Below are 25422 nucleotides of genomic sequence, written 5' to 3' on the forward strand. Positions count from 1 at the left end.
TGCGATTAAAAATGTTAAGAAGGAGAGAGAGTAATTAGGAAAGAGGGAAATCAGTGGATCCTGAGGAAGGTGGAATAGGTGGGGAGAGCAGAATAAAGAGAGAGTGGTGAAGAAGCTCATACAAAAGCCAGCTTGAACAAGTGAGTTTTCAGCTGTTTTTTAAAGGAGTCCACTGAGTCCACTGATCTCAGGCGCAGGGGGAGAGAGGTCCAGAGTCTGTGGGCCACAGCAGCAAATGATCTGTCACCTTTGGTCTTTAGCCTGGTGCTGCACAGCCAGTAGGCTTTGGTTACTGGACCTCAGGGACCTGCTGGGGGTGTAGGGACTAAGAAGATCACCAATGTAAGATGGTGCTTGTCCATGTAAGGCCCTATAGACCAGAACCAGGATCTTGAAATGAACCCTGAAGTTGACTGGCAGCCAATGAAGCTGGAGGAGAAGCGGGGTGATGTGGTTGTGTTTGGAGGACTTGGTCAGAAGCCGAGCACAGGCATTCTGAACCACCTGCAGACGGTTCAGGGAGGTTTTGCTCAGACACGTGAAAAGAGAGATACAGTAGTCTAAACGTGAGGAGATGAAGGTGTGGAGAACTGGTCTCAAGTTCAGAGCGGGACAGAATGGGACTCAGCTTAGCAGTATTCCTGAGATGGAAGAAGGAAGAGCGAACAAGAGAACTGACATGATAATCCAGGGTGAGAACTGGGTCAAAGGTCACGCCAAGATTCCTGACGGAAGGTTTGGTGTGGGAAGCAAGCTGACCAAGAGAGTCTCTGACTTTGGGAACCAGCTTGTCTGGGGCACAGATGAGGATCTCAGTCTTATCTTCATTCAGCTGTAGAAAGCTCCCAGCCATCCAGGTTTTAATAGAGTCTAAGCAGGTGTGTAACAGCTGCAGCTTAGACATCTCATGGGGCTTAAAGGAGATGTACAGTTGGATGTCATCTGCATAAAGATGGTAGGATATTCCTTTGAAGGAGCTCAGGATGTGCTGAAGACGAAGCAGATAGAGGAGGAAGAGCAGAGGCCCCAGCACAGAACCTTGTGGGACACCATGGGTGAGGGAGGTGGTGGAGGACCTAAACTTGGTGACGGCCACAGAAAAGGAACGCTCAAAGATGAGAGGAGAACCACGCCAGAGCAGTTCCTGATGGGCCTACCCAGTCTCTCAGCCTCTCAGAGGGACCTCTCAGCAGGTGATGATCAACAGTGTCAAAGGCTGCAGTCAGGTCCAGCAGGACCAGAACAGAACAGTCCCCTGTATCACTGTGAGTCAGAAGGTCATTAGAGACTCTAAGAAGAGCGGTTTCAGTAGAATGAGCTCTACGAAAACCTGACTGTAAGCAATCATAGCTGTTATGTTCATCAAGAGCAGCTGTGAGTTGTTTAGCCACAACCTTTTCGTTTCTTAGTTCATAATTTAAAAAAATGTGAACTAAGTTCACTGTTTTCAAAAACAAACTATTTATATATTCGGGCACAACACTGCCCACAACACCCGTTTCACGTGGATCATTTCACGTGGATCATGGTGCGCTCGATGTAAACAAACTGGCTGCCGCTACAATCTATGGAGCGATCACTGGCGGTTCGTTAGCCACGGCTGGTGAAGGAGTGTTGGTGAGCCGGGGACACGCTGTGGAGATCAAGTAAACAATGCTAACTTATCCACCAGCTAATCGTTGCTCACGGCTGGTGTGGTGGAGATGGACTTCACGAGCTACTAGTTAGCCATGGCTAGAGCCGGGGAGACGCTGTGTATGCTGTGTGTAAACTCCCACGGATTACAAGCAAAAGGAGACCCAAGTCTAAAGGTAACATTTGAGAAGAAGCCCTCTGTGTCAAAGCGTCTCTGTAACGTGTGGAGAACTACATCGCCATTAGTAGAGTGTTGTGAACATCATGTAAACAATGCTGATTAGCCACTGGCTAGCGGACGAGCGCTGGAGCGTGTTGGGAGAGATGGCAGGCTGCGGGAAGAGTAGAAGGACTTTGGAACTGACACGCTGGGACCGGATCGGGAGTTCTGGTACTAGGAAAAGACGGGTAAACAACTTGAGGTGAGTTTGGCAGTCAGAGACACTAATCGGAGGCTGGCGTCCAGCTAATAGCGGCGGGGATCTAAACATATGCGGCTTCCTTGTGTTGGACATGATGACGAACAAACAAATTTTACGTGTCTTTTGGTTTAATAGTTTTTTAATTCAAACTAACAAGTACAGCAACGATGTAACTATTCTTTTCTATTTCTTAGTTGAATTAGCAGACTCCGTGCTTCCAGGGCATACTGCTGCCCTCTGCTGGTTCTTTCAGGTTACAGTCATAGTCCAAACGCATAACGTGGAGCTTGTATGTCCCTAAACAGCTATTGTATTTTAAGATGGTGGATTACCATGGAGCGTTGACCAGTTTTTGTATTTCAAAATGTATAATTTCAAGTTGAGAGGAATATTTAGAATTGATGTTGGTGAGAAATGGTAGTGAAAAAGGACAAGTTTGTGAACCGGAAACACAGGATTTGATAGTAAACTGGTAAAAATATCACACACTTGGGTTTTAAATCCAAAGTGTTTGATTAATGTGTCCTAAACGTTACATTAATGAATGATGGGTTAAAATGAATAATTTTCCTGTAATTATTCATTTCAGATCTTAAAGTACACCAGATCAGTAATTGTTGATTCTAGTAATGTGATATATAAGTATGAACACAATAAAATCATAATATTGTTAATAATGTTTAATATTTTTGCTCCACATAACTGTATAACATTTTCACTTCACACTAAGAGTTAAGTATCTGAGTGAGCTGAGTGAGGGAGTGATCTATTGAGGTATTTTAGCAATGCCTTTAAACTAGTCAAATTCTGATTTGTCTAAATTTGTCAACAACATTTAATAAATACAAGGATCACTTCCTGATTCCTAAGTTCTCCAGCAACCCCTGATTAGGCTGATCAGGTGAGCAAGCACTTGGAACCATTCTCTCTTTTGACCAAGGTCAGTCGCTCTGCAACGCTTGTGAGTGATATCAGACACAACAGCCTCAGAGGCAAAATAAATAGCTTCCCGCCGTCACCTGGAGGGCATCTCAGGCTAGACGGGTCGTGCTTGGAGCTAGACTACAGGTTCTGTTGCCCAGAGGTCCACTACCAGCAGTGTCCTTCTTGACCTCTTGACCCCCTGGATCATACAGGGATCTTCAACACAAAAGGGTGTGTAGACTGGCACAAATGGCGTTGGATGGTTTTATGAATAATGTCTAGCTTATCAAACCATACAGCCAAAATGATTTTACAACCCAGACATCACAAGATCTTTCAGATACTTAATAAGGTTTTGCTATTAAACATCTAGCTTACATTCCAGCATTTCGTTCACTATCATCCTATACAGCAATCATTAATATTGTGTCCTGTATAATCGTTAGTTTAGGAAAATGGAATTAAATTCATTTTTATAAAACTAAATACCGGACTTTGTCTGAATTAATATGAAGTGTGTGTTCCCTGAATAGTCAAAAAACCTAGAATGATATTAAATAAAATGTTCAAAGACCAATCAGATTGATCATTCATTTTTATATGGAACATCACATCTTATTGATCATTTACTCAATGTAGCTAATCATCACCGCTACACTTTCAATAAATTTCAAAACAAAAGATCATTACATCTCTAATTATGACTGAACAGCTCACTTGTTCCCCGCTATATTGGGGGTTTTACCATGGATGAGGCTTTTATTCTGACAGTAGAGAATCACAACATTTCTTTTTACAAAGACAACACCAAAAACGAGAAGGTATGGACATCTTTGTTACGGTTGCTCTGTGTTCTTTATCTGGTTAAATGTTTCTGGTTCTGTACAAAACACAAAGTGAATAGAGCTTGTTTCTACAGTTTTGCTAGCATGTATCGGCTCACTGTAGCCTTCATCAGAGCATCGCCAGTGTTGGTGGCATCACTTCCATTCATCTGTGGGCAGCAGAGGACGATATCATCCTTTGCTGTCCGCACCATCCCCAGTGATCACCTTGTACTGTGAGGAATTTAGTGATGATAAGCTAATGCTAATCTGTTCACTTGACCTCTTTTTCACTTTAAGGCAGATCATTTTGTTGTAAACAAATCTGGGTAAAAGTGAAACAAACTCAGAGATTTAAAACATGATCAAAACATTTTCATGGACCCACTTTTTAGTTCCTGATTGGAAAAAAAATAACACCTTACGTCTACTGATACGGCTTAAGTATGCTGGACCATTTTTTATGATAATTGTACAAATCAAAGGGGGTTTAAATTCATATTTTTTCATAGCCCGTGGGATACATATGTTTTAAATTAAAAGTACTAATCGTACATTGTCATTAAATCTGTAACATGTCCAGATTCCTATTATGCATCTTTATTTTTTTCTTGTAAAACAAAGTCTAGCCCTAGTAAACACTCCAGCCCCCAGCTGTTCTAATCTGGTGGGGAATGAATTGCTCATCCTGAGCTCCAACTTGCTGGAGGGCAAGCAAGGAAAGCAGGGGGGCCAGTAAAGTAGAAGACACGTGTTTGATTCTGTTCTCTTGACTGTCTTGGGTGTATCTGGTTAATTTTTCAGCATTTCTGTACCTTCACCTGTGTCCTCAGTTCTTAGGCAATGTGGATAAAAAGAAGAAAAAACCCACACATTACAGCACCATGCTGGGTGGAGGACCACGTGTGGGGGAATGCTTCAGCTTTCTGATTCATTCTAAATAACCAAGTGTCAGACAGGCAGGTAGATGTGAAGCAAGGTAAATATTGATGACTTTTTGACCATTTTATTCACCCCCTGCAGACAGCTCTTGGCAGAATGAGGGCTTGTTGATACTTCAGCAACATTGATTTCCTCCCTTTTCTTTATTCATCTTTTTATTTTTTATACCAAATTTAATCTGGATTCTTAAGCACTCCAGACCTCAGAATGTGGTATACATATTAAGAAGTGGCTCATTACTGTGGGGTGGAAACGCAGATCTTTAATTTTGTGCATTTTAGACACAGCTTCTGTCTGCTCCACCATGCTGGAGATAATTGTGAAAATCTACATATTGAGAGGGAAGCTGTCATCAGGGTCTGTTTTTGAGTGGGCCTCTTGTTATCTGCTGTAATTCATGTAGTAGGATGAATATCACCACCAGAATTAGGCTATTATCCTGCCACGTGGACGCCAGTAGAGTTACAAGAAATGGTGTTCTTCATGTCATGATAATGAAGCAATTACTAAAAGATGTCTATATTACAAAATTGACTATCAGACCATAATAATCAGTGGCTTGAAGCGGTATTGTCTAATATAAAATCCAGTAATTATTAAGGTGTAGTATGAGTAATAAAATGAGGACTGATGGCAACACTTCTTTCACAATTCTTCATTCATGCCAGACAAAAGAGACATGCTGGGTGTTTCACATACTAAAATAACCTACGATTTATTGTTATAATGTAGGTTTAATGACATGCAATAACGTATGGGCAGTAGGAATTATGTCCTTCAGAAAAGTAACAATCTTCTTCCTTGATGATCCCTTTTGGATCCCTGCTTTGTTACAGTGGAATACAAAAGGCATTGGTCATCTGGTCCAGCAAAGCCACAACTCCCAATGAGTTGAACTCCCAACAAAAATGAATGCAAGTCAACGGGGCTAAAAACACTATTTTCTAATTCCGCTTGTTATGTGACATGGATTTCACATATCATGTTCGTGAATTTTTAAGACTCATTTTGATACCGAGATTGCGTTCATTTTCAAACAAGGGGAAATGTCATTTTAGGTTTTTTTGTGAAAATAAGTCCAGGATTACAAATTTGCATGACGAAAGTGACATCATCGAACCAGACATGGAGAAAAACAGGGAAAATGGCTGTAAGTTTAGCAAACTTGAAATTCTTCCTTCAGAGGACAAGACCACCATAAATATGGCCATGTGGTAAGTAGCAGCTACGCTAGGGAAGAGGAGATTATGTGGTGACGTCAAATATGTGATGTGCCGATGTCTGGTGGGTAGTCATGCTAATTATAAACTTTTACAAGCTGATAAATCTCAAAGTACGTGACTGGTGTGGTTGAAACACCCATCTTTAGTTTTTGTTTAAATTGCAGTGCAACATATGTGTGATCCAGTCCATGAGGCTAAGCAAATGAGAACATAGCCCCGTTGACTTGCATTCATTTTTTTCATTCTTCCGGGGACCCATTAGTCGACTGGAAAAGGAGGAGACTTAGGCTCCCTACGCCCAGCATGTTCGCAAACATGTCACCCACTGTATCTCACAACTCGATAAAACGTACATCCGAAAAAAGAAAAAGACAAACATGTAAATTTACTTTACCATAATGTTGCTGATACCTATTCTCAAAGGTCATTGGGGGAGAGGTGGAGTAGATGCTGGAGAAGTGACTTGTCCATCACAAGGACGCACAGAGATAAACAACCATTCACACCCGAGGCTAATTTAGAGTTCAAAATAACCGAGAAAAACTAAAATCCCTCTGCATTCATTCACATGAAAAGACAATACACCTCAAATAGTGTTATTGATGTTATCCGCAATAATGCCTCTTTGCCTCAAAGTTGTTATTTAAACTTATTTTGTTTTAGATTGTGTTTATCCAGCCATTTTTAATTCTGATGCAGTTTGGCTGCATGCAAAGGCTTTAGTTCAAAATTACAAAACTGTTTAAAAAATACAGGCAAAACTCTAAAGAATTTTATTATCATGCGACAGTTAATTTTTTTCAGTGATTCAAAAGGTGAAACTAATATATGAGACACACTCATTCCACGCAAAATCAGATATTTCAAACCTTTATTAGTTATAATTGTGATGATTGTGGCTTACAGCTTATGAAATTCCCAAATTCAAAATCTCAGACAATTAGAACATTGTGAAAAGGCTCAAATATTCAAGACCCAATGTGTCACACACAGCTAATGAATCTAAAACACATAGGGGTTCCTGAGTCTTTAGATGGTTTCTCAGTATGAAATGAGTGAACTTTTGCACCATATTCTCATTTTTTGAGTTCCACCTGTAAGTAAAACTTCCACAAATCATCACAACAGCTGAGAGTTAATTAATGATTGTTTTGTGTGTGTTGCTATCATAAGTGAGGATGTGATTAGGGTCACAATAGCAACAAGTTACATCTAAATATTAAATAGTTGTTGCCAAGGGTTACTGAGCATGCTGTATCTAATCTAAAACCAAACAACCTATAATTTTTAGAAGAAAAAACTTTATTTAATCTATTTCAGTGTATATTTGGCTCCCAAACTCCGCAGAAATTAAGAGATGAATGGGAACGGTGGCAGAGGAGTGCTGATCTCACAACTGAAGGGGTTGCGGGATTGAGTCCTCAGTCTTTCACAGTCATTGTGTCCTTGAGCAAGACACTTCACCTGCCTTGCCTGCTGGTGGTGGTCGGAGGGACTGGTGGCACCTGTGCTCGGCAGCCTTTCTTCAGTCAGTGCGCCCGAGGATAGCTGTGTGAACATGTTTGGGTGAATGACTGGATGTGTTGTAAAGCATCTTGGGGGGGTTGTAGAACCTTAGAAGACACATTTTCTATATGCTATATAAATTGTTGCTATTTCTTCTACTATGAAAAATCGTATTTCTGATAATGTGACATGATTGTTTCTTTCAAAAGGAGATGTTTAGAGCTTCTTTTTTGGAACCGCTGATTAATAATATTAAACTATGTCTGATCACGTCATTTATTTGAAAAACATATTTACTTCTAACTTCCTTCAAAAAGGTGACAAGCCCAAACATCGGTTGTAGTCACAGTGCTGTGATGCTGAAAGTGAGTACTACGTAAGCTAAAGCTTGGTTTATGAGTACCAGAGAACTGCTGAGGAGAATTTGAACGACTATTGACTCAAAATTCCACAAATACTGCTCAAAGTTTTCAAAACAACTCTTCTTTGGATTTTATAAATTCCTGTTACATCCAAATATGACACATGGCAGCTTTAGAACACGCCTGAGTAAAAACGTGACTCAGCCCCCCTCTTACCCCATCCTCCTTCATTTCTGAGTCACCATGTCTGGGTCTGCTGCGGTGTTTCTGTTAATAAGAACCAGTTTCATCTTGCTCCGTTGTAACCCCACTAACACAGTTACCTCTGATCCCAGACTAGTAAATATGGTCTCTGTGGCCAGGTTTCACCACTTTACAGCTGCCGTATGGCCACAAAGCCTTGTGTTATGATAACCTCAAAGAATCTAAGGGAAGCTAATAATAACATAAGGCACCTTTTGAACCAAGCATTCCGGGGTCTCCCTCACATTAAAACTCTTGGGGGCTCCCACTAGAACTGCATATCTTCCAGTTCTTTTTTCCAGTTCCTATTCACACTTCTGATAGGATCACCGAAGTGAGGAAATAGCGGCCCAGCAGTTGGTATTCAAGTCCAGATTGTGTTAGAAAGCCCTGATGTATTCTCTATTGGTCATGTATTGTCTAAAATAATAAATTCCTTTCTTTGGTAGGTAACATTAAGATTGAATGGACCAGGTTTTACCACAGTATACAGGTGCTGGCCAGTAAATTAGAATATCATCAAAAGGTTGAAAATATTTCAGTAATTCCATTCAAAACGTGAAACTTGTACATTATATTCATGCAATGCACACAGACCAATGTATTTCCGATGTTTATTACATTTAAATTTGATATTTATAGGTGACAACCAATGAAAACATCAAATCTGGTATCTCAGAAAATTAGAATATTCTAAAGGCCAATGAAAAAATGTTTGTTTCTCTAATGTTGGCCAACTGAAAAGAATGAACATGAAAAGAATGTGCATGTATAGCACTCAATACTTAGTCGGGGCTCCTTTTGCCTCAATAACTGGAGTAATGCGGCGTGGCATGGACTCGATCAGTCTGTGGCACTGCTCAGGTGTTATGAGAGCCCAGGTTGCTCTGATAGTCGTCTTCAGCTCCTCTGCATTGTTGGGTCTAGCGTATTGCATCCTCCGCTTCACAATACCCCATAGATTTTCTATGGGGTTAAGGTCAGGCGAGTTTGCTGGCCAATCAAGGACAGGGATACCATGGTCCTTGAACCAGGTGCTGGTGGTTTTGGCACTGTGTGCAGGTGCCAAGTCCTGTTGAAAGGTGAAGTCTGCATCCCCATAAAGTTGGTCAGCAGCAGGAAGCATGAAGTGCTCTAAAACTTCCTGGTAGACGGCTGCATTGACCCTGGACCTCAGGAAACAGAGTGGGCCAACACCGGCAGATGACATGGCACCCCACACCATCACTGACGGTGGAAACTTTACACTGGACCTCATGCAACGTGGATTCTGTGCTTCTCCGCTCTTCCTCCAGACTCTGGGTCCTTGATTTCCAAAGGAAATGCAGAACTTGCTTTCATCAGAAAACATAACTTTGGACCACTCAGCATCAGTCCAGTCCTTTTTGTCCTTGGCCCAGGCGAGACGCTTCTTGCGCTGTTTCTTGTTCAAGAGTGGCTTGACACACGGAATGCGACACCTGAATCCCATGTCTTTCATGAGTCTCCTCGTGGTGGTTCTTGAAGCGCTGACTCCAGCTGCAGTCCACTCTTTGTGGATCTCCCCCACATTTTTGAATGGGTTTGTCGTCACAATTCTCTGCAGGGTGCGGTTATCCCTAGAGCTTGTACACTTTTTTCTACCACATTTTTTCCGTCCCTTCGCCTGTCTGTTAATGTGCTTGGACACAGAGCTCTGCGAACAGCCAGCTTCTTTAGCAATCACCTTTTGTGTCTTGCCCTCCATGTGCAAGGTGTCAATGATTGTCTTTTGGACAGCTGTTAAGTCAGAAGTCTTCCCCATGATTGTGGTGCCTTCAAAACAAGACTGAGGGACCTTTTAAAGGCCTTTGCAGGTGTTTTGAGTAAATCAGCTGATTAGAGTGGCAGCAGGTGTCTTCTATATTCAGCCTTTTCAGAATATTCTAATTTTTTGAGATACCAAATTTGGAGTTTTCATTAGTTGTCACTTATGAATATCAAATTTAAATGTAATGAACATTGGAAATACATTGGTCTGTGTGCATTGCATGAATATAATGTACATGTTTCACGTTTTGAATGGAATTACTGAAATATTTTCAACCTTTTGATGAAATTCTAATTTACTGGCCAGCACCTGTATTTCTTGTTTGTCAGTTTCTTTCCAACTCATTCAGCTATCTTCCTCTGACTTAAAACAAAAGCAATGTCAGTTAAAACACATGCATCAGTTTTGTTTTTGTATGTGTAACATTCTAAAATGCATCCCCTGGATGTGAGATGGTAAACAAATACCCACGTTTTATGTTTAAATCAGAAGTAATGTATTGTTTTGATAGCAGTAGTAAGATTCCAAACCATGTAATGCAAAACTGGCAGTATTGTAAAGGTTTATTAAAGATTAAAGCAGTTTAATTGACATGTTGCTTATTAGTCATTAGCTTATCTGTCCTGTAGACATAGGGTGTTTCACAATGTCAAGGAACCCCGCCTCGATGCCTTGGTTCCGCCCCGGTTGCCTAGGAGATACGTCAAGGCGTGTTCCCATGTTCATGTTCTGCGGAGGCGTCTGTCCCCAGTTTGTTACCCTTTTAGCTAAGTGATCAAGGATACATGGGAGGTGTCTTGTTGCCTTCTCTCGGTCAAACATTTCCCAGAATACACAGGGGCATTTTCAAAAGAATGGAGGATCAGGAGTCAGCAGCTACTTCAGGGGAACATTTTAAGTTTAAATGTAAGTCAGCTAATTGTAGCTATCAGGCTGATATCTAAAATATTTTATTAGATCCAAATAATTGGTTAGTTGCTTAGTAGTTGCAGCTTTGGTGGCTAGTTATATACACAATTAACCCTTGTATTAACTTTTAATTTTCTAACGTTTCTGGTGTTTGAGCACAACAAAATGTACATACAAAACTTCCTATAGAAATATTAAATAATATTTCATATGTCCCAATTATTTTACATGAATTTCATCCTTGGCTTCAGCCCTAACAAAATATAATTGAAAAAGTGTGTGTTTCTGAGATTTAACCCATTTATTGCCAGGTTGATGATCAATATCAGAAGTGTGAAAAAATGTTAAAAACATTTCTAAATCGATTCATTTTTTGTGTTAAATGTTCACATGACCTGTTTTGGGGTTAAACTGTCACAGCCTTGGAGTGTCATAAATAGGCATAAAATGTTTTTTGCTCTCTTTAAAGTTTTTGTTTAATTTAATGTTTTCTAAAAAAAAGTCACAATTTTAACCTTGGTGCGCAAAAAATGCAGACACAATACTTCCTCATATAATATTTCATAACTCCCAATTTTTTGTCATCAATGGCAGTGAATGAGTTAATATTTCACAATTATGTACAAGTAATCCTCTGATACAGGCCCGAGCCTTTATTTACCCAAGTGCATCCTGGTTCAGGCCTTTATTGGAAGGAGGCCAGAATTAGAGACAGGCTTCAATTTCAATTTGAGCTAAATGAACTACCAGTAGAATGAATGAAAACTACGTTTGGTTTCTTTTTGAACCTATAAAACACTAGGTTTGCCTATTCAAAATGTACAGTTAACACTGTACATACGTATGCATAGAACATTTACAACAAACATCGCTGTTTCAAGCTAAATCCCAGTATGGTTGCAAACATGGCAAACATGCCGGTACTGCATTGTAAACACTTGGTGATAATTTGGTTATTGATTCACAACAAAAGGCAACAGACACCTTAACGCTCCAAAGTTTAAGTGTTCATGTCTCGTTTGATTTGACGTAAAAAGAAGTCCTCCAAATGTTTAACCCTCATCCTCAGTGTTAACAGAGTCGCTTTACCTTCAGTGGCTAGCAGTAATATCTGGGTGGATGGTGGCAAGTCGGGATAAAAAACTCCAACACATCAGTTTCATTTTTCTGACGGCTCTCAACACTTTTCCCTAAGAACCTTCTTAACAAACACACATCTGCCACTTCCACTCACTGTGACACTCATCCATCCTTCTGCCAACAACTGGAGTGAAAGTGGGCCGTGCCTTTATTATCTTCCCCACTGATTACACATTGGTGTCACCTGTGGACACACAGTCTAACACTCCGCAGTTCCATGTTACAACACTGAGCTAACTGCTAAATACATTAGCACTCTACAAGCTATTTGCGGTGAGGACACGTGAAAACAGTATCAAACTGTTTACCTGCTGTCTGCATTTCTAAGCTGTTCAATAAAACACCATGAAAAACCTTTAGTAAACCCTTACCTGTGATGAAGTGATCACTGCAAACTGTAGCATTTTTCATTCCGTTTCTGCTCATCCTGCAGCCGGAGATTATAATCCACTATTCTGTCTTCTTTCAGTAAGTCTTTCATGGCAAACTACTTTTGGGACACGAAAACAAAGCTGCTTGTTTTTGTCGTGATCGCATGGGATTTGGGCATTTTTACACCTAGTCAACAAAGTAAATAAGCCTGGGGGCACACCAAAGACGGAAGCACCACGCCGCGTTGCGCCCGCGATTTTGAGAAGTCAAGTGGTCACACAGCACATGCCGCGCCAATGAGCATTTTTTGGAAAGTCGTGCGATAGTCACAACATCACATGGGACTTGAGAACAGGAAGCGGGACGTGACTATTGTTTATATGTGATCAGATTTGCCGTTGTGTCTTGTGAGACTCTAATTAATTAACAGTGGGTAAATACACTATTTATTAAAATATTTTAAGATCAATTGTAGGGGTTTACTACATACATAATCCAAAGATTAACATTTAAGGTAATTAAATTTAATAGCAAAAGTTTATTTTAAAGCAGAAGTTAGGAATCTTTGCTTTTTCAATAACCAGAAATAATTATACCTTTCTGTGTTTCATGTCAAAGAATGAGGCAAGTTTAAAAATGAAGAATTTATTACTAACAATTTTAAACTTGACGATTTGGAACGACAATTAGAAATGACAATTATGGATGATAATTTAATGACAATTTTTAACAGCTTTGATATTAAACTTGTTTTAAAAGGCAAACCTGTGGCTGGATGAAAGCTAAATGGAAAATACCAGTTTGGATGAGTGAATGCATTTCTCAGAAGGTTTCTTTCAGAGAGAGGAACGCGTTCTGGGTTGGAAATGATGGTTTTGCAGCTAACTGTTATTTACTTAGAGAAAACAGCATCAGACACAATCTGTGTGCTACCTCACCCAGCAAGGGTGACCCATCGTGAGGATCCGGAGGTCAAGGGAGGATGGTTTCTTCCTCCAGGTACTCGGTCCGGTAGAGGAGACTCGAGGAACCGACTCTCTGGTCGAAGATGTCGCTGGGTACACAGTGTCGAGCGTCTGGCTTACTCTGAAGGAGTTTCGTCTTACTTAACTCAAAAATCAATAACTCTGAGGAGTTTTGCGTCAGCTGGCTACAGTTACGTTTATTCATAGCTATTCTCATCGGCGTGACAGAATAGCAGGTGGAGGTTACGGGACGGCCGTTCCCGAATCCTCAGTGATGGTGGTTGGTTCACAAACTGCAGTGAAAGCTGCTGGAAGTTAGTTTAACAAAGTCCTCAGAACATGCCCACTCTCAGAGCAAGAAAGCTTTGGTCATGAGTCAAAACCATGTGATGGCAGTTACCCTTTACTCTGGATAAACTCTGTGCTAGATGGATAAGTGGAAGTTGACCTTCTGGTTACTGAACACACATTATCAACCATAATCATAGTAATCATTGTTACCCAAAGCATAATAATTCATTTCAGTAATTAAAATACTGTAAATCCTCTAATACAGGCCCGGGCCTGTATTTGACTCAAGCTCATCAAGCTCCAGGCCTTTATTGGAAGGAGGGCCAGTATTAGAGGCATGCCTCAATTTCTATTTGAGCAAAATGAACTAATGGTTCGCTGGAGTTTTTGACGATTAAAATTGTGCCCACATTTTCAAAGTTAAACACATTTCTTTTAACAACGGTAGTTTCTGCTTCAGCCCTCTCCCCCCTCCCCCTGCGCAGCGGCCGCAAACTCACTGATGCGCCTGCAGCCTCTCGGAGTTCCTGCTGCTCTAAACATTAAAATAATTATTTCATTTTCTGTTCCTCACTTTTGATTACCTTCAATTGTGTCTGTTTGTTGCAACCAGCAGGTACAAAAACTAACGTGTTTTTATTTGATAATTTTTCTGTCCTGCCTTTTATTATCTTCCTGCATCTCCTCTCAATCCTAAAGAAAAACTGCTACCTGTGTTCATATATATTCACCTTATGAGTTACCTTTGAACTGCAGTTCTAAAAGATCTACCGACCGCAAAAACAGCGGAGTGCGTGCTGCTCGCTGGCCGCACCGGTGAGGTGCATCACTGGAGGACAATGTGATGCGCCCCGCTCAGCGAAAATCATCACGCACAAATAAGACAGAAAACATAAAAGGAAATGAGCCGACATGAACGATCGCGTGTTAAATTAGTTTTTGAGGTGGCGACACCTGATTTGATAATGTTACTGTGGCCGTGCTCAGGACGCAGATGTCTGGAGCGCGTCAACAATCAGAGCTTTGCATGCGCAAGCTGGTTAAGGTTAGGATGGGGGTGAGGGGAAGGTTAAATTGCAAGAGGGTAAACGTCACAATTTGGTTAAATGTCCGTTTTACGGCGGGTGTCAGTACCGACGCTCTGGCACAGCGCGTTGCCTCCCGACGTGCAGGAGCTTGTCACCTGCTGACAGCAGACTGCTGTCTTTTCCGTGGACTGCATATTGCCGGTCATTATCACGTACAGCGACTAGTCGATGACAGGCATAACAAGTCACTATAGAGCGGTGAAGTCGACTAGTGACTAGTTCGTACAACCCCTACTGCTCCCCAGAGTGTTCTGCAGCATAATCAGCACGTTCTCTTTGAACTTGATATCAAATTTTCGCCTCCTCTTCGTCTCCGCACGGTTTAAGTTACCCTCGCGGTCTATCACTGGCAAATCAAAAGTGAGACGGATGACACAACCGCCCCCCCCGTGGTACTTGCTTGTTACCACATTCCACCCGGCCACAATAAAAAAAACGGCCATTATTCACCTCCGCCGACTCCGACACCGGCCAAAATGTGATACCCGGCCGTTAATTGAATACAGGCCAATATTAGAGGATTTACGGTACATTTATGCTGAACCAAGTGATTATTTATGATGAATGTAATAAACAGTAATAAAGTCAAAGAGTTTATTAATGATATTATTTAATTATTATCGTGACTTGAAGTGTCCTTCTTCTGGGACGGAACAGCAGCAGATAAAGGATGATATTCTTTAGACATCAGGGCTCCTGGGTTAATCTGTGGAACTAAAATTTACAGTCTGACCCAGCTTGGCCCAGCTGGGAAAGTGTGACCTATGTCACAAATTAGAGGCCCTTCATCACGCTACATCAATAATACTTTAAAGTTATCAAAACTGCAGCTAGGTTTGTGCCGTAAAGCCGGTCACTATTAGAGACAGACCTTTATTTAACATGCTAGCAGTGAGACCGGCTAATGTAGGAGATCTGGCCAGTAATGGCATACATGCCAATATTAGAGGATTTACAGTATTTGTTATATTGAATGGAGTACAACAATTTTTCTAATTGGTTTTTGTAATTCCCCTAAAACACACAACCTCCCAATAAATAAGATAAACTGTATTAGCATAGCCAAATTATTCACAAAAACACACCTGTCTGCAAAAAATGCACTAAGGATATAAAAGAGTTAAAAAGGTAAAAAGCTTGTTTTATATTTATACTAAAACTAGGTATAAAGTATAACTTACCTCACATGTCACGTGACTTGATGTGGATAAGTCTGTTCCATTTAACCATTTTCTTTGACCAAGGAAGAACAGTGTACTTGTAAGCAAGGCACTAGGTGCCCTGACATTGAGAGACACCCATTATTTCTCCAGCTGTGGCCATTAAGGAATAGTTTTATTATATTATTGTATTAAATTACAACCTTTACAGAGAAACATAACTCAAAATGGGAGAAAATCTCTTTCAATAACTCTAATCTTTATTTGACATGTACTTTGGCTTTTATCGGGTGCTTAGTTCTGCTTTCTTTTATTTTCTTTTTTTCTGCTGCTTTGAACAGTTCCCGGAGAGCACTTCTGATTTCTTTGTGCCCTGTACAGGTCTTAAGTTATGCACTCACGTCCCCCATTTTACAAGAAATTTTCTGTACCTTCTCATATTTCTATCATCAATGTATCCCTTGAGGCATTTACTCTTTGGAATTTAATTTTTTTTAACTCTGTCTACTATAATTTGGATTTGGCTAAAGTGTCCCCTTCCTAACTTTGTCATACTTTCTGCTCATGCATTTTGTAAGTAGTCTCAGTGCCTGGAAGCTCTAAATTGCTTGAAGTATTCTGAATTGGCTTTAACTACCTGCTACAAATGCAACAATTCTGTGTAGATTAGGCCTTATTGGGACTTGAGGGCACGTGGAAGCGTAGTTGACAGGATTAAGTGGCTATTGAAGTCACTTAAGCTCCTTTAGAGAGCAAAAAACAAGACGAGAGAATAACTCATTTAGCAGATATCTTCTCTCTTGCTTGCTTTCTTTTGCCAGACAAAGAAGGACACTATACAAGGACTTCAGATAACCTGAGAGGGTTAGTGGTGGGAAATCCTCTTTCTTGCTGTTATTTGGGATAAATTATGCTCAACAAAAAATTATTCACCATGCCCCATTATATTTAAAGATTGAATATGGAACAATTTAATAAAAATCTATCATTGTTTTAAATAGTATCTCCAAGGGGCTTTTAGAGGTGTGCAGAAAGAAGTAGAGGCCGACTGATTTATTTATTTATTTATTTATTTTTAAGGCCGATGCCGATACCAATTTTTAAAGAACATTGATGCCGATGGACAATATCTAAAGCCGATTATTAAGGCAGATATACGGTATATGCAGCACAGTCCAAAAGTTTGGACACACCTTCTCATTCATTGTTTTCATTTTCATGATCATTTACATTGGTAGATGCTCACTGAAGGCATCAAAAATATGAATGAACACATGTGGAGTTATGTACTTAAGCAAAAAAGGTGAAAACATCTTTTATATTTTAATTTCTTCAAAATAGCCACCCTTTGCTCTGATTACTGCTTTGCACACTCTTGTCATTCTCTTGATGAGCTTCAAGAGGTAGTAACCTGAAATTGTTTTCCAACAGTCTTGAAGGACTTCTCAGAGGTTTTTAGCACTTGTTGGCTCCTTTTTAAATGGTCATGGTCATGAAAATAAAGAAAACACTGAATAAGAAGGTGTTTCCAAACGTTTGGCCTGTACTATATATGCTCACAAAAATTAAAGGAACACTTTAAAGAAACACATCAGATCTCAATATGAAGTTGGACAAATAACAACAAAAGGATGCCGAGTCTTTTAATGGAAATAAAAGTTATCAGCCTACAGAGGGCTCAATTGTGTAGAAACCTAAAATCGGAGTGAAATGAAGATGTGGCAGGCTAGTCCGTTATTTCAAAAACTTAATTTCTGCAACTCAAATTGCTTTTCAGTATCTTGTGTGGCCCCCACGAGCTTGTGTGCATGCTTGACAACGTCGGGGCATGCTCCTAATGAGACAACGGATGGTGTCTTGTGGCATTTCCTCCCAGATCTGTGTGAGGGCATCCCTGAGCTCTTGTACAGTCTAAGGAGCAACCTGGTGCCACCTAATGGACCGAAACATAATGTCCCACAGATGTTCTATTGGGTTTAAGTCAGGGGATCGTGAAAGCCATTCAATTGTTTCAATTCCTTCATCCTCCAGGTACTGCCTGCATACTCTTGCCACATGAGGCCCGGCAATGCCGTGCATTAGGAGAAAACCAGGACCTACTGCATCAGCGTAGGGTCTGACAAAGGGTTCAAGGATTTCATCTCGATACCTTGTGGCAGTCAGAGCACCATTTCCTAGGCAGTAGAGGTCTGTGTGTCCCTCCATGGATATGACCATCACTGACCCACCATCAAACCTGTTATATTGAACGACGTTGCAGGCAGCATAGCGTTCTCCTTGTCTTCTCCAGACTCTTTCACGTCTATCACAGGTGCTCAGGGTGAACCTGCTCTCGTCTGTAAAAAGTACAGGGCACCAGTGGCGGACTTGCCAATTCTGGTGTTCTTGAGCAAATGCCAGTCGAGCTCTACGGTGCTGGGAAGTGAGCACAGGGCCCACTACAGGACGTCGGGCCCTCAGGCCATCTTCATGAAGTCTGTTCCTGATTGTTTGGGTAGAGACATTCACACCAGTGGCCCTCTGGAGGTCATTCTGTAGGGCACGAGCAGTGCTCAGCCTTTTCCGCCTTGCACAAAGGAGCAGGTATCGGTCCTGCTGGTGGGTTGTGGACCTTCTACGGCCCTGTCCAGCTCTCCGAGAATAACCGCCAGTCTCCTGAAATCTCCTCCATGTTCTGGAGATTGTGCTGGGAGACACATTAAGCCTTCTTGCTGCAGCACATGTGGATGTGCCATCCTGGAGAAGTTGGACAACCTGTGTAACTTCTGTGGGATTAAGGAATCGCCTCACACTGCCAGTAGAGAGCCAAAACTAGCATGAGTGGAAAACCAGCTGAAAAAGATCAAGAGGGAGAAACTTGAAATGACCTCTACATGTTAAACCAGTCCTGTTTTGAGGGTTTTGTAATTGTTGCCACTTTAGTGCACCTGTCATTAAGTCCATGAACACCAATACAGCTGAAAGTGATCAACAAGCCCTCAGCTGCTTAATTAGCCAGGAAATTATCAGACAGGTTTAATTGATGTCATGCCAGGCCCAATAAAAAAGTGCTTCTTTAATTCTTGTGAGCAGTGTGTGTGTGTGTGTGTGTGTGTGTGTGTGTGTGTGTGTGTGTGTGTGTGTGTGTGTGTGTGTGTGTGTACACACACACATTGATTGAACTTACTCACTGTGTGCAATAATTTGAATAAGCCAATAATCTCAATATTTATTGAACTTCAAATATAAAACAAACTCAGAACTTGAACAATGTGCAAACTGTTTCAGAACAATAGAAAATAAAACTGATTCAAGTTTCTTTTAAGTGTTTAGGGTTAGGGTTACCCATTACCCAGAATAACGGCGCAAAATAGTGGCTGGTTGAGGTAGAATCTACAAGTAAAAAAAAAAGACAAAGTAAAGCACGCCACCACATTGTACATAGTAAAAAAATTAATCTAAACTATACATGAAATATAGTGCACATATTAAACACCAAACTTAAAGAGATATTCCACTCAAAAGTAAAATTTTATCTCCTGTTTGATTTCTCAGCATTAGATGAGTGAGAAAAAGGATTTTGTAGCTAACAAGATCAGTCATTCTCCTCATCTGGAAGCAGTTAGTTTTGCTTTAACTCAGCATTAAATGATGTAAGTAAAAGAAAGGTTCTATGCTAGAACTGTGCTTGAAGTTGGCCACACAGGTGCCTGATATATTTGTTTTTTTCGACTTTTAAACATAATTTACACCGATGGCCGATGTAGAAAAAATTGAAATTGGCTAAAAAATCTGCCTCTAGAAAGATGGCACAGTATCAGCAGAGAACCTGGTATTCCAAAGGCTTGAAACCTTGTTCTGTGGTTGCAGCTACAACCTCCACACACTAGATGTCGCTTTGGTGTTCGTGTTCCATGTTCCATTTAATGTATAAAGGTTGCAACAAACAAATCCAAAGGTATGTCTTAACCAATGGCTGCATGAACATAGACATTTGGCTTAATGAAATCCCACTATGCTTTCATAAGACACACCATGCTGGCAAATCAGCGCAATACTGCTGTCATGGTGTGCCCCGTGAAAGCGCCTTGACAGCATGACGATCTGGGAATTTTGCGGCTTTTTATGCTGCCAACCGCAATGTCGGACTGGCGAATGAAGATTACGCCTTGGTGCAGCAGAGGGCGGTGCCCTGATCACGTGTTGAAAATAAAGTATTGAAAATTTAAGTAAAATTTCTAAGTAAAAATTAAAGTAAACACAGGTGGTAAGTTTCACGTTTGTAAACAGAATCAGCTTAGATGGCAAACTGAAGAGTTGCAGAACTCTGGGAGCTTCTCTCAGTTAGAGCTGAATCTCAGATCACAAGACAGTTCAAGGGAAATTTGGAGGACAAAAACCTTAAGGTGTGAAGCTTCAGTCGCAATAAAAACAAGTTATGTCTGAGCTAAAAGCCAGTCCGTGATAGTGCAGAGACCGCCCCCACACCCCTTTAAACCGCCATCGCTTAATCTTTTGTGAAAATCCCATGATCGTCACCGCCACATTCTGACCACTGATGAAGGACCAAAGGCTCCCTGATGTCGGCTCAGCTTTGTGGGAAATTGGCAACATTGTTTTTTTTAAACAGGCTTGAGTTTTTGTTGATTTGTGCGGGATTGTTGAAGAAGTGAAAATCAACTTTTTTTTTTTATAGGGAACCTTTTCTGATAGTAAGAAGAGAATAACATAGCCCAGCCAGACAATATTGTGATGTTTTATTTCAAAAGGAATATGAATATAGATTATCAAATTTTCTGATTTTCCAAAATGATTTTCCCCATGTCAATAAATTTAGTAATAACAAAATGGAAAGATGTGTATGGGTTGGCAACATTCATGTCCCTTTAAGAAGCTGTACCACCTCGAGTCACATGAAAACGTGACTCAACTAATACACAGTCCTTTTGTTTTTGTGCATACATGTAATTATTGTCCAGTTATCAAGGTGAACTCCTCAATATACCGTGATACTGATTTTAGGCCATGTCGCCCAGCGTTAGTCTGAGTCTAATCAATTTAAGGTGACCCACACAGCTAATCAGCCTTAGCAACAACAAAAAGGGCCACATGATCAATTACAGGAATTGTAAATGAAGCATTTAAGGGGGAAAAACATGTTACGGTAATGCTCAAAAGTTGCTCTCACAAATCAGTTATTTGTTCATTTTTTTCGTAGAACCCATTAAAAACTAACTTTTGTAGTTCCCGTGGTCTACCACACGAACGGCAATGATGGAAAAACTGTTTCTCATCCACTTAATAAAACAGCTGAAAGATTAACTGAATTTAAAATTTTAAGACTTTCTAGTGCAGAAACTACTTCCGCCAGGATCTGTAATACGAATGGTGAAGAGATTATGCAGCAACAACCTTTAATTATTCATTGCCCTGAGCCCAGTACCGACATTGTTTGCTGAAGGATACCAGTGCATTAAATATGTTTGCTCCTACAGTCAAGGTATCAATGTTAACTAGTGTTTGTATATTTGTGCGTATGCCCATGTGGTGTTTATGAATGTATTTGTGCTGACAGGGGGACCCACTGGCTCCAGCCTGCAGTCTGGCAGCTGTATACTGAAGCGTGGCGTCATCACCATCACTCTGCAGGCTCCTCGCTGCGCTACATCCCCCGTAGGGCAGTTCTCTACTGCCCTGGCAATGATGAACGAAAATTGAAGAAACTTGCCTCACTGGATGTCGACTGTGCCGTGTTGGACTGCGAGGATGGAGTGGCATTCACCAAAAAGGTATAAAAATGTGTCCACTTCCACATGAAATACTGTTCACAAACACAGCTTTGTAACCCTGAGAGATTTTAATTTCATCCCCCTCTGTCAGACAGGTGCTTGGTCTTAATCACTGAAAAGAAATCTACCTAAGTGAGATGTTTAAATTGAGCACATTTCACCCCATTGTGATTGTCAAAAAGCGGTGGTGCTCCCCCACTCATCAGTCTTTTAAAGCAAGGTGACCACGTCCCACTGGGTTAGCAGTGGGAAAGCACCAGATGCAGCAGGTTAAAAGCATTCTCCCCCTGCCCACTCAGCCTCCCTATTGGTCCAGCTGAACTGCCCATGAAATTGTGATTGGAGAGTGGGATAAAGAAAGGGTCCGGGCAAAAAGTTAACCAACAAAGGTTTTAAGTCACGATAGTAAAGATGATTGATATAGCTGGAGGCTGTTCCTGTAGTAGACAAAGACAATAAGATGATGGCCTGTGTGAGTGACAGGCTGAAGCTGTTACCCTACGATGGCAGTGGTGGATGTCAGAGCTTCTGTCTTTATTATGCGTGAAAGGGGGGAATGTGGAGAGGAATGCTTCACAGAAGGCGCCAAGTGGACTAGAAAGGAAATTCCAGAAGCTGGACGCTTGTTGAAAACATTTTGCAAGCAACTTTATTGTCCTCTTTCACTGACCTTCGTGTCCAATTGCTCTATATGTGACTGAATTTGTGAGAAATTATTGTAGATTTTGATTATAGCATGATCCATTTTCCCCCAGCATTTCTGAAATGGTCCTTTTTTTCCATCGGCAATTAGCTCGTGGGTTGCACTTGCCAGCCTGGTATGTGCTTTTACAATTGAAGGTAACAATCACATTAGCTACAGGGTAGTTCTACTCCTTTAAAATGCAGAATAATGTCCCTCAGCAGGCTTACCACTCTGACTTCCAGTTGAAGCTCTCTGAGTAATGCACGTCAAAACACCAACAATAAATCCGGCAAAATAGCAGTGTCCATCAATAGTTCCCCATCTAATATTCCCATTGTGATCTCCTTTTTTTGATCAGGCAGTAGCTAAGCAGGACGTTGGGACGCTCTTTGACTCGGTAGCTTTCAGTAAAGTGTGCAATGATCTTGTAAGCTGTTATGCGTTTTTCCGTGTCATACAGTAACTTACTGGGGGACAAAATTCACCCCTATTCACTTCAAACTCTTGGTTTCTGTCTCCTCTGCAGCAATTAGAAACCCATTTTAATAAGAAAAAAAAGAACAATTTTTCTTTGCTAATGTGTCTCTGTCTGAGTTTCTGACAATCCTAAAAAGAACACCTTGTAGTAACTATGCCAGGACTCTGTGTGGGGCAACACTGGGTTAACTGGGACAATGGTGGCTCAGTAGTTAATAGTTTGCCTTGTAATTGGTGGGTTTCCCATTTGAACCTGGGCTCTGGTCGTGTCAGTCGTCACGTCCTTGGGAAATACACTTCACCCCCCTTGCTTGCTGCTGGTGGTCAGAAGGCCCAGTGGCCTGGCTTCTGCCAGTCCGCCCCAGGGCAGCTGTGCCTACATTGTAGCTCAGCACCTTTATTGTGTGACTGTGTGCATAAAGGATTGCACCGTAAAGTGCTTTGGAGTTCTCGACTCCTTGGCTCCAAATGTTGCTTTTTGGCAGTCAAATTTTGTTCCTCTTTGAAATCCTTTCAAATAAAAATATTATTTCAGGCCCCCTAAAATATTCATTGAAAATGCATTTTGGGCTGCAAAACAGCTAAAATGTTGACTAATGGGCTCGACACACGGGAGGCGACAAACCACCGCGATCAGCGAAATTTGTTGCTTTTATTACCTGGCACACGGGAGGCGATCCGCGGCAGCGGCCAGCGGCAAAGCCGTCTTACTTCTGATTTTATTATATAAAACATAATAATAATCAACTTCTCTTCCATGTTTGCTCGGAGATGTACGGAGCATCCTGCCCACTCATTCGTCAGTGAATGAAACCTCCGTTGATTGGCCCTCGTCCGAGCGACAGCGATGAAAAGTTGAAAATATTTCAACTTTCTGGGATCGCGTCGTTGGGTCGCCTGTGCACGACATGTGCACAAGCGCAAAAATTCACATGCACGTTTTTTGCGTTTCGCTTGGTAGGAGGGAGACCCGCGATTATCGCTTTGTCACGCATGTTTCATTGAAAATGAATGGAGGAGAGGCGATGTCGCCTCCCGTGTGTCGAGCCCATGAATGTCAGATTTTCTGTTTACACACACATTTTTTCAAAGTGTATGTTACTCATCTAACGTGATCGTTTGAAAGTGGTTTTGTTTTTCTGCTAAGTCATGCTTTTCTTTTGAAATGCTGAGGTCTTTTTTACTGTGTTGTTGCTTTAGGAAAAGGTCAAGAATATTTTTTTCTTAATCAAAACAATAAAATAGCATAAAACTGTGAAAAAAACTCAATCCTGGAAGAAATCTGATGACCCATGATGGGGCATGAAGCTCCTGTTCTGAGATGCAGAAGTTTGCTGGTGCAGAGGTGGGCTGAAAACTACGTGATTACTCATTATTATCAATTACATGCACACACCTCACTTGATTGGCTAATAGAACGCCTTCAGCCATGTTGAGCAGCTACTATCACCAAGACACTCTGCTTTCTCTCCTCGCATAAAAAAACAGAAAGAAAAAAAAAGCCTTCCTGTGGGCGAGTGTGAACCAAGGTGGGCGAGGCCATGAATGCAAATTCACAGTGTGACATAGATGTGTGAGGATTTTCAAATCCTACAGTTTCATTGTCTATTTTCTATCAGAAGCTAATTCAGGAGATAGGTGTACGAGACTGTTTCCATGTTCAGCCTGCATGAAAAGTCCAAAGTGACTAATTATAATCAGAAACAATCATTACAAATGGTTTTTCAGTCAATCACACCTTTAAAGAAAAGAAAACACTTACTGTTTTTCCCTTCTGTATCCTTTCTTCGTACCCTTTTTTCGTACAACAAGTCAAGTCATGGAGCCATGTTTTGGTGATAGCTGTGTCATGGTAATTTGTGGCTTTGATATATTAGTTGCAATGCTAACCCAAATAAATTTACTGCAAAGACTAAAGGTTTCAGGTCAGACATTCCGTATATCTTACATTTACTTATTAAAATTTTGTATCAGTGACAACAATTAGCAGGAAGCTTTGTAAACACACCCTATATTGTCTTTTATTAAATCAGTCGAAGATATGTTCCGGAACCAGCTGTTCAGTAAATGGATAACTGATTTAACCATTCCACCGTGTGTGTTTGCGCTGACAGTTTTTACCGTGTATGGCACTGCTGCAATTATATTCACCATGACAACCACACAGCCCGCACCGTGGGTTTGGCAAACCATGCAAGGCCTCAACAATGACTCAAAGTCTTATAATGCACTTTTAATGAGAGAACAACACAGACTGGGCTTTTTAAATGTCATCCTGAAGCGCTGCTTTTGGTGAAGGTCACAATGGACTAGGTGAGGAAAGAGTTCAGTACTGGGTATGCATGGATAGGCCCTAAATACTTAATGCTGGTCGCATCGTCTGATTAGCACTAATGTATTCTTAGTGTTCTCAACTTAAAAAGTTCATGAATGAAGATCAATGTACCCCACTTCTTTAAAACTCTAAATCTGGATTTGTTTGGTTTAATGACTTGCTGCTTTAACTGGAGAAGTGTTTGCACTCTGTCCAAATGGTGACAGCTTAAGAGTTAGGGGGATAAATCAGGGAGTAAAGGGTAGGTGCCTCCCAGAGTTTGCTAACTGCCACTGTGGACCTGGAGGGGAGAGAAGGAGGAGGAGAGAGAGAAGGGAAGACAAGGCTGACTGCTCTAACACTCTTACACATATCATCATAGC

At 41.0% G+C, this 25422-nt stretch overlaps 1 protein-coding gene across 1 annotated transcript in view; it reads left to right on the forward strand.

The window, feature by feature from the left end:
- The window catches only part of clybl (citrate lyase beta like), a 120849-nt gene that overhangs the window by 53056 nt on the left and 42371 nt on the right, over window positions 1-25422 (forward strand). The window contains exon 2 of the mRNA XM_015965989.3: window positions 21350-21563. Within this exon, the coding sequence (XP_015821475.3) occupies window positions 21350-21563 (214 nt within the window). The remainder of the gene's footprint in view (window positions 1-21349; window positions 21564-25422) is intronic.

This window comes from Nothobranchius furzeri, chromosome 14 (assembly GCF_043380555.1).
Source record: "Nothobranchius furzeri strain GRZ-AD chromosome 14, NfurGRZ-RIMD1, whole genome shotgun sequence".
Lineage (NCBI taxonomy): Eukaryota > Metazoa > Chordata > Actinopteri > Cyprinodontiformes > Nothobranchiidae > Nothobranchius > Nothobranchius furzeri.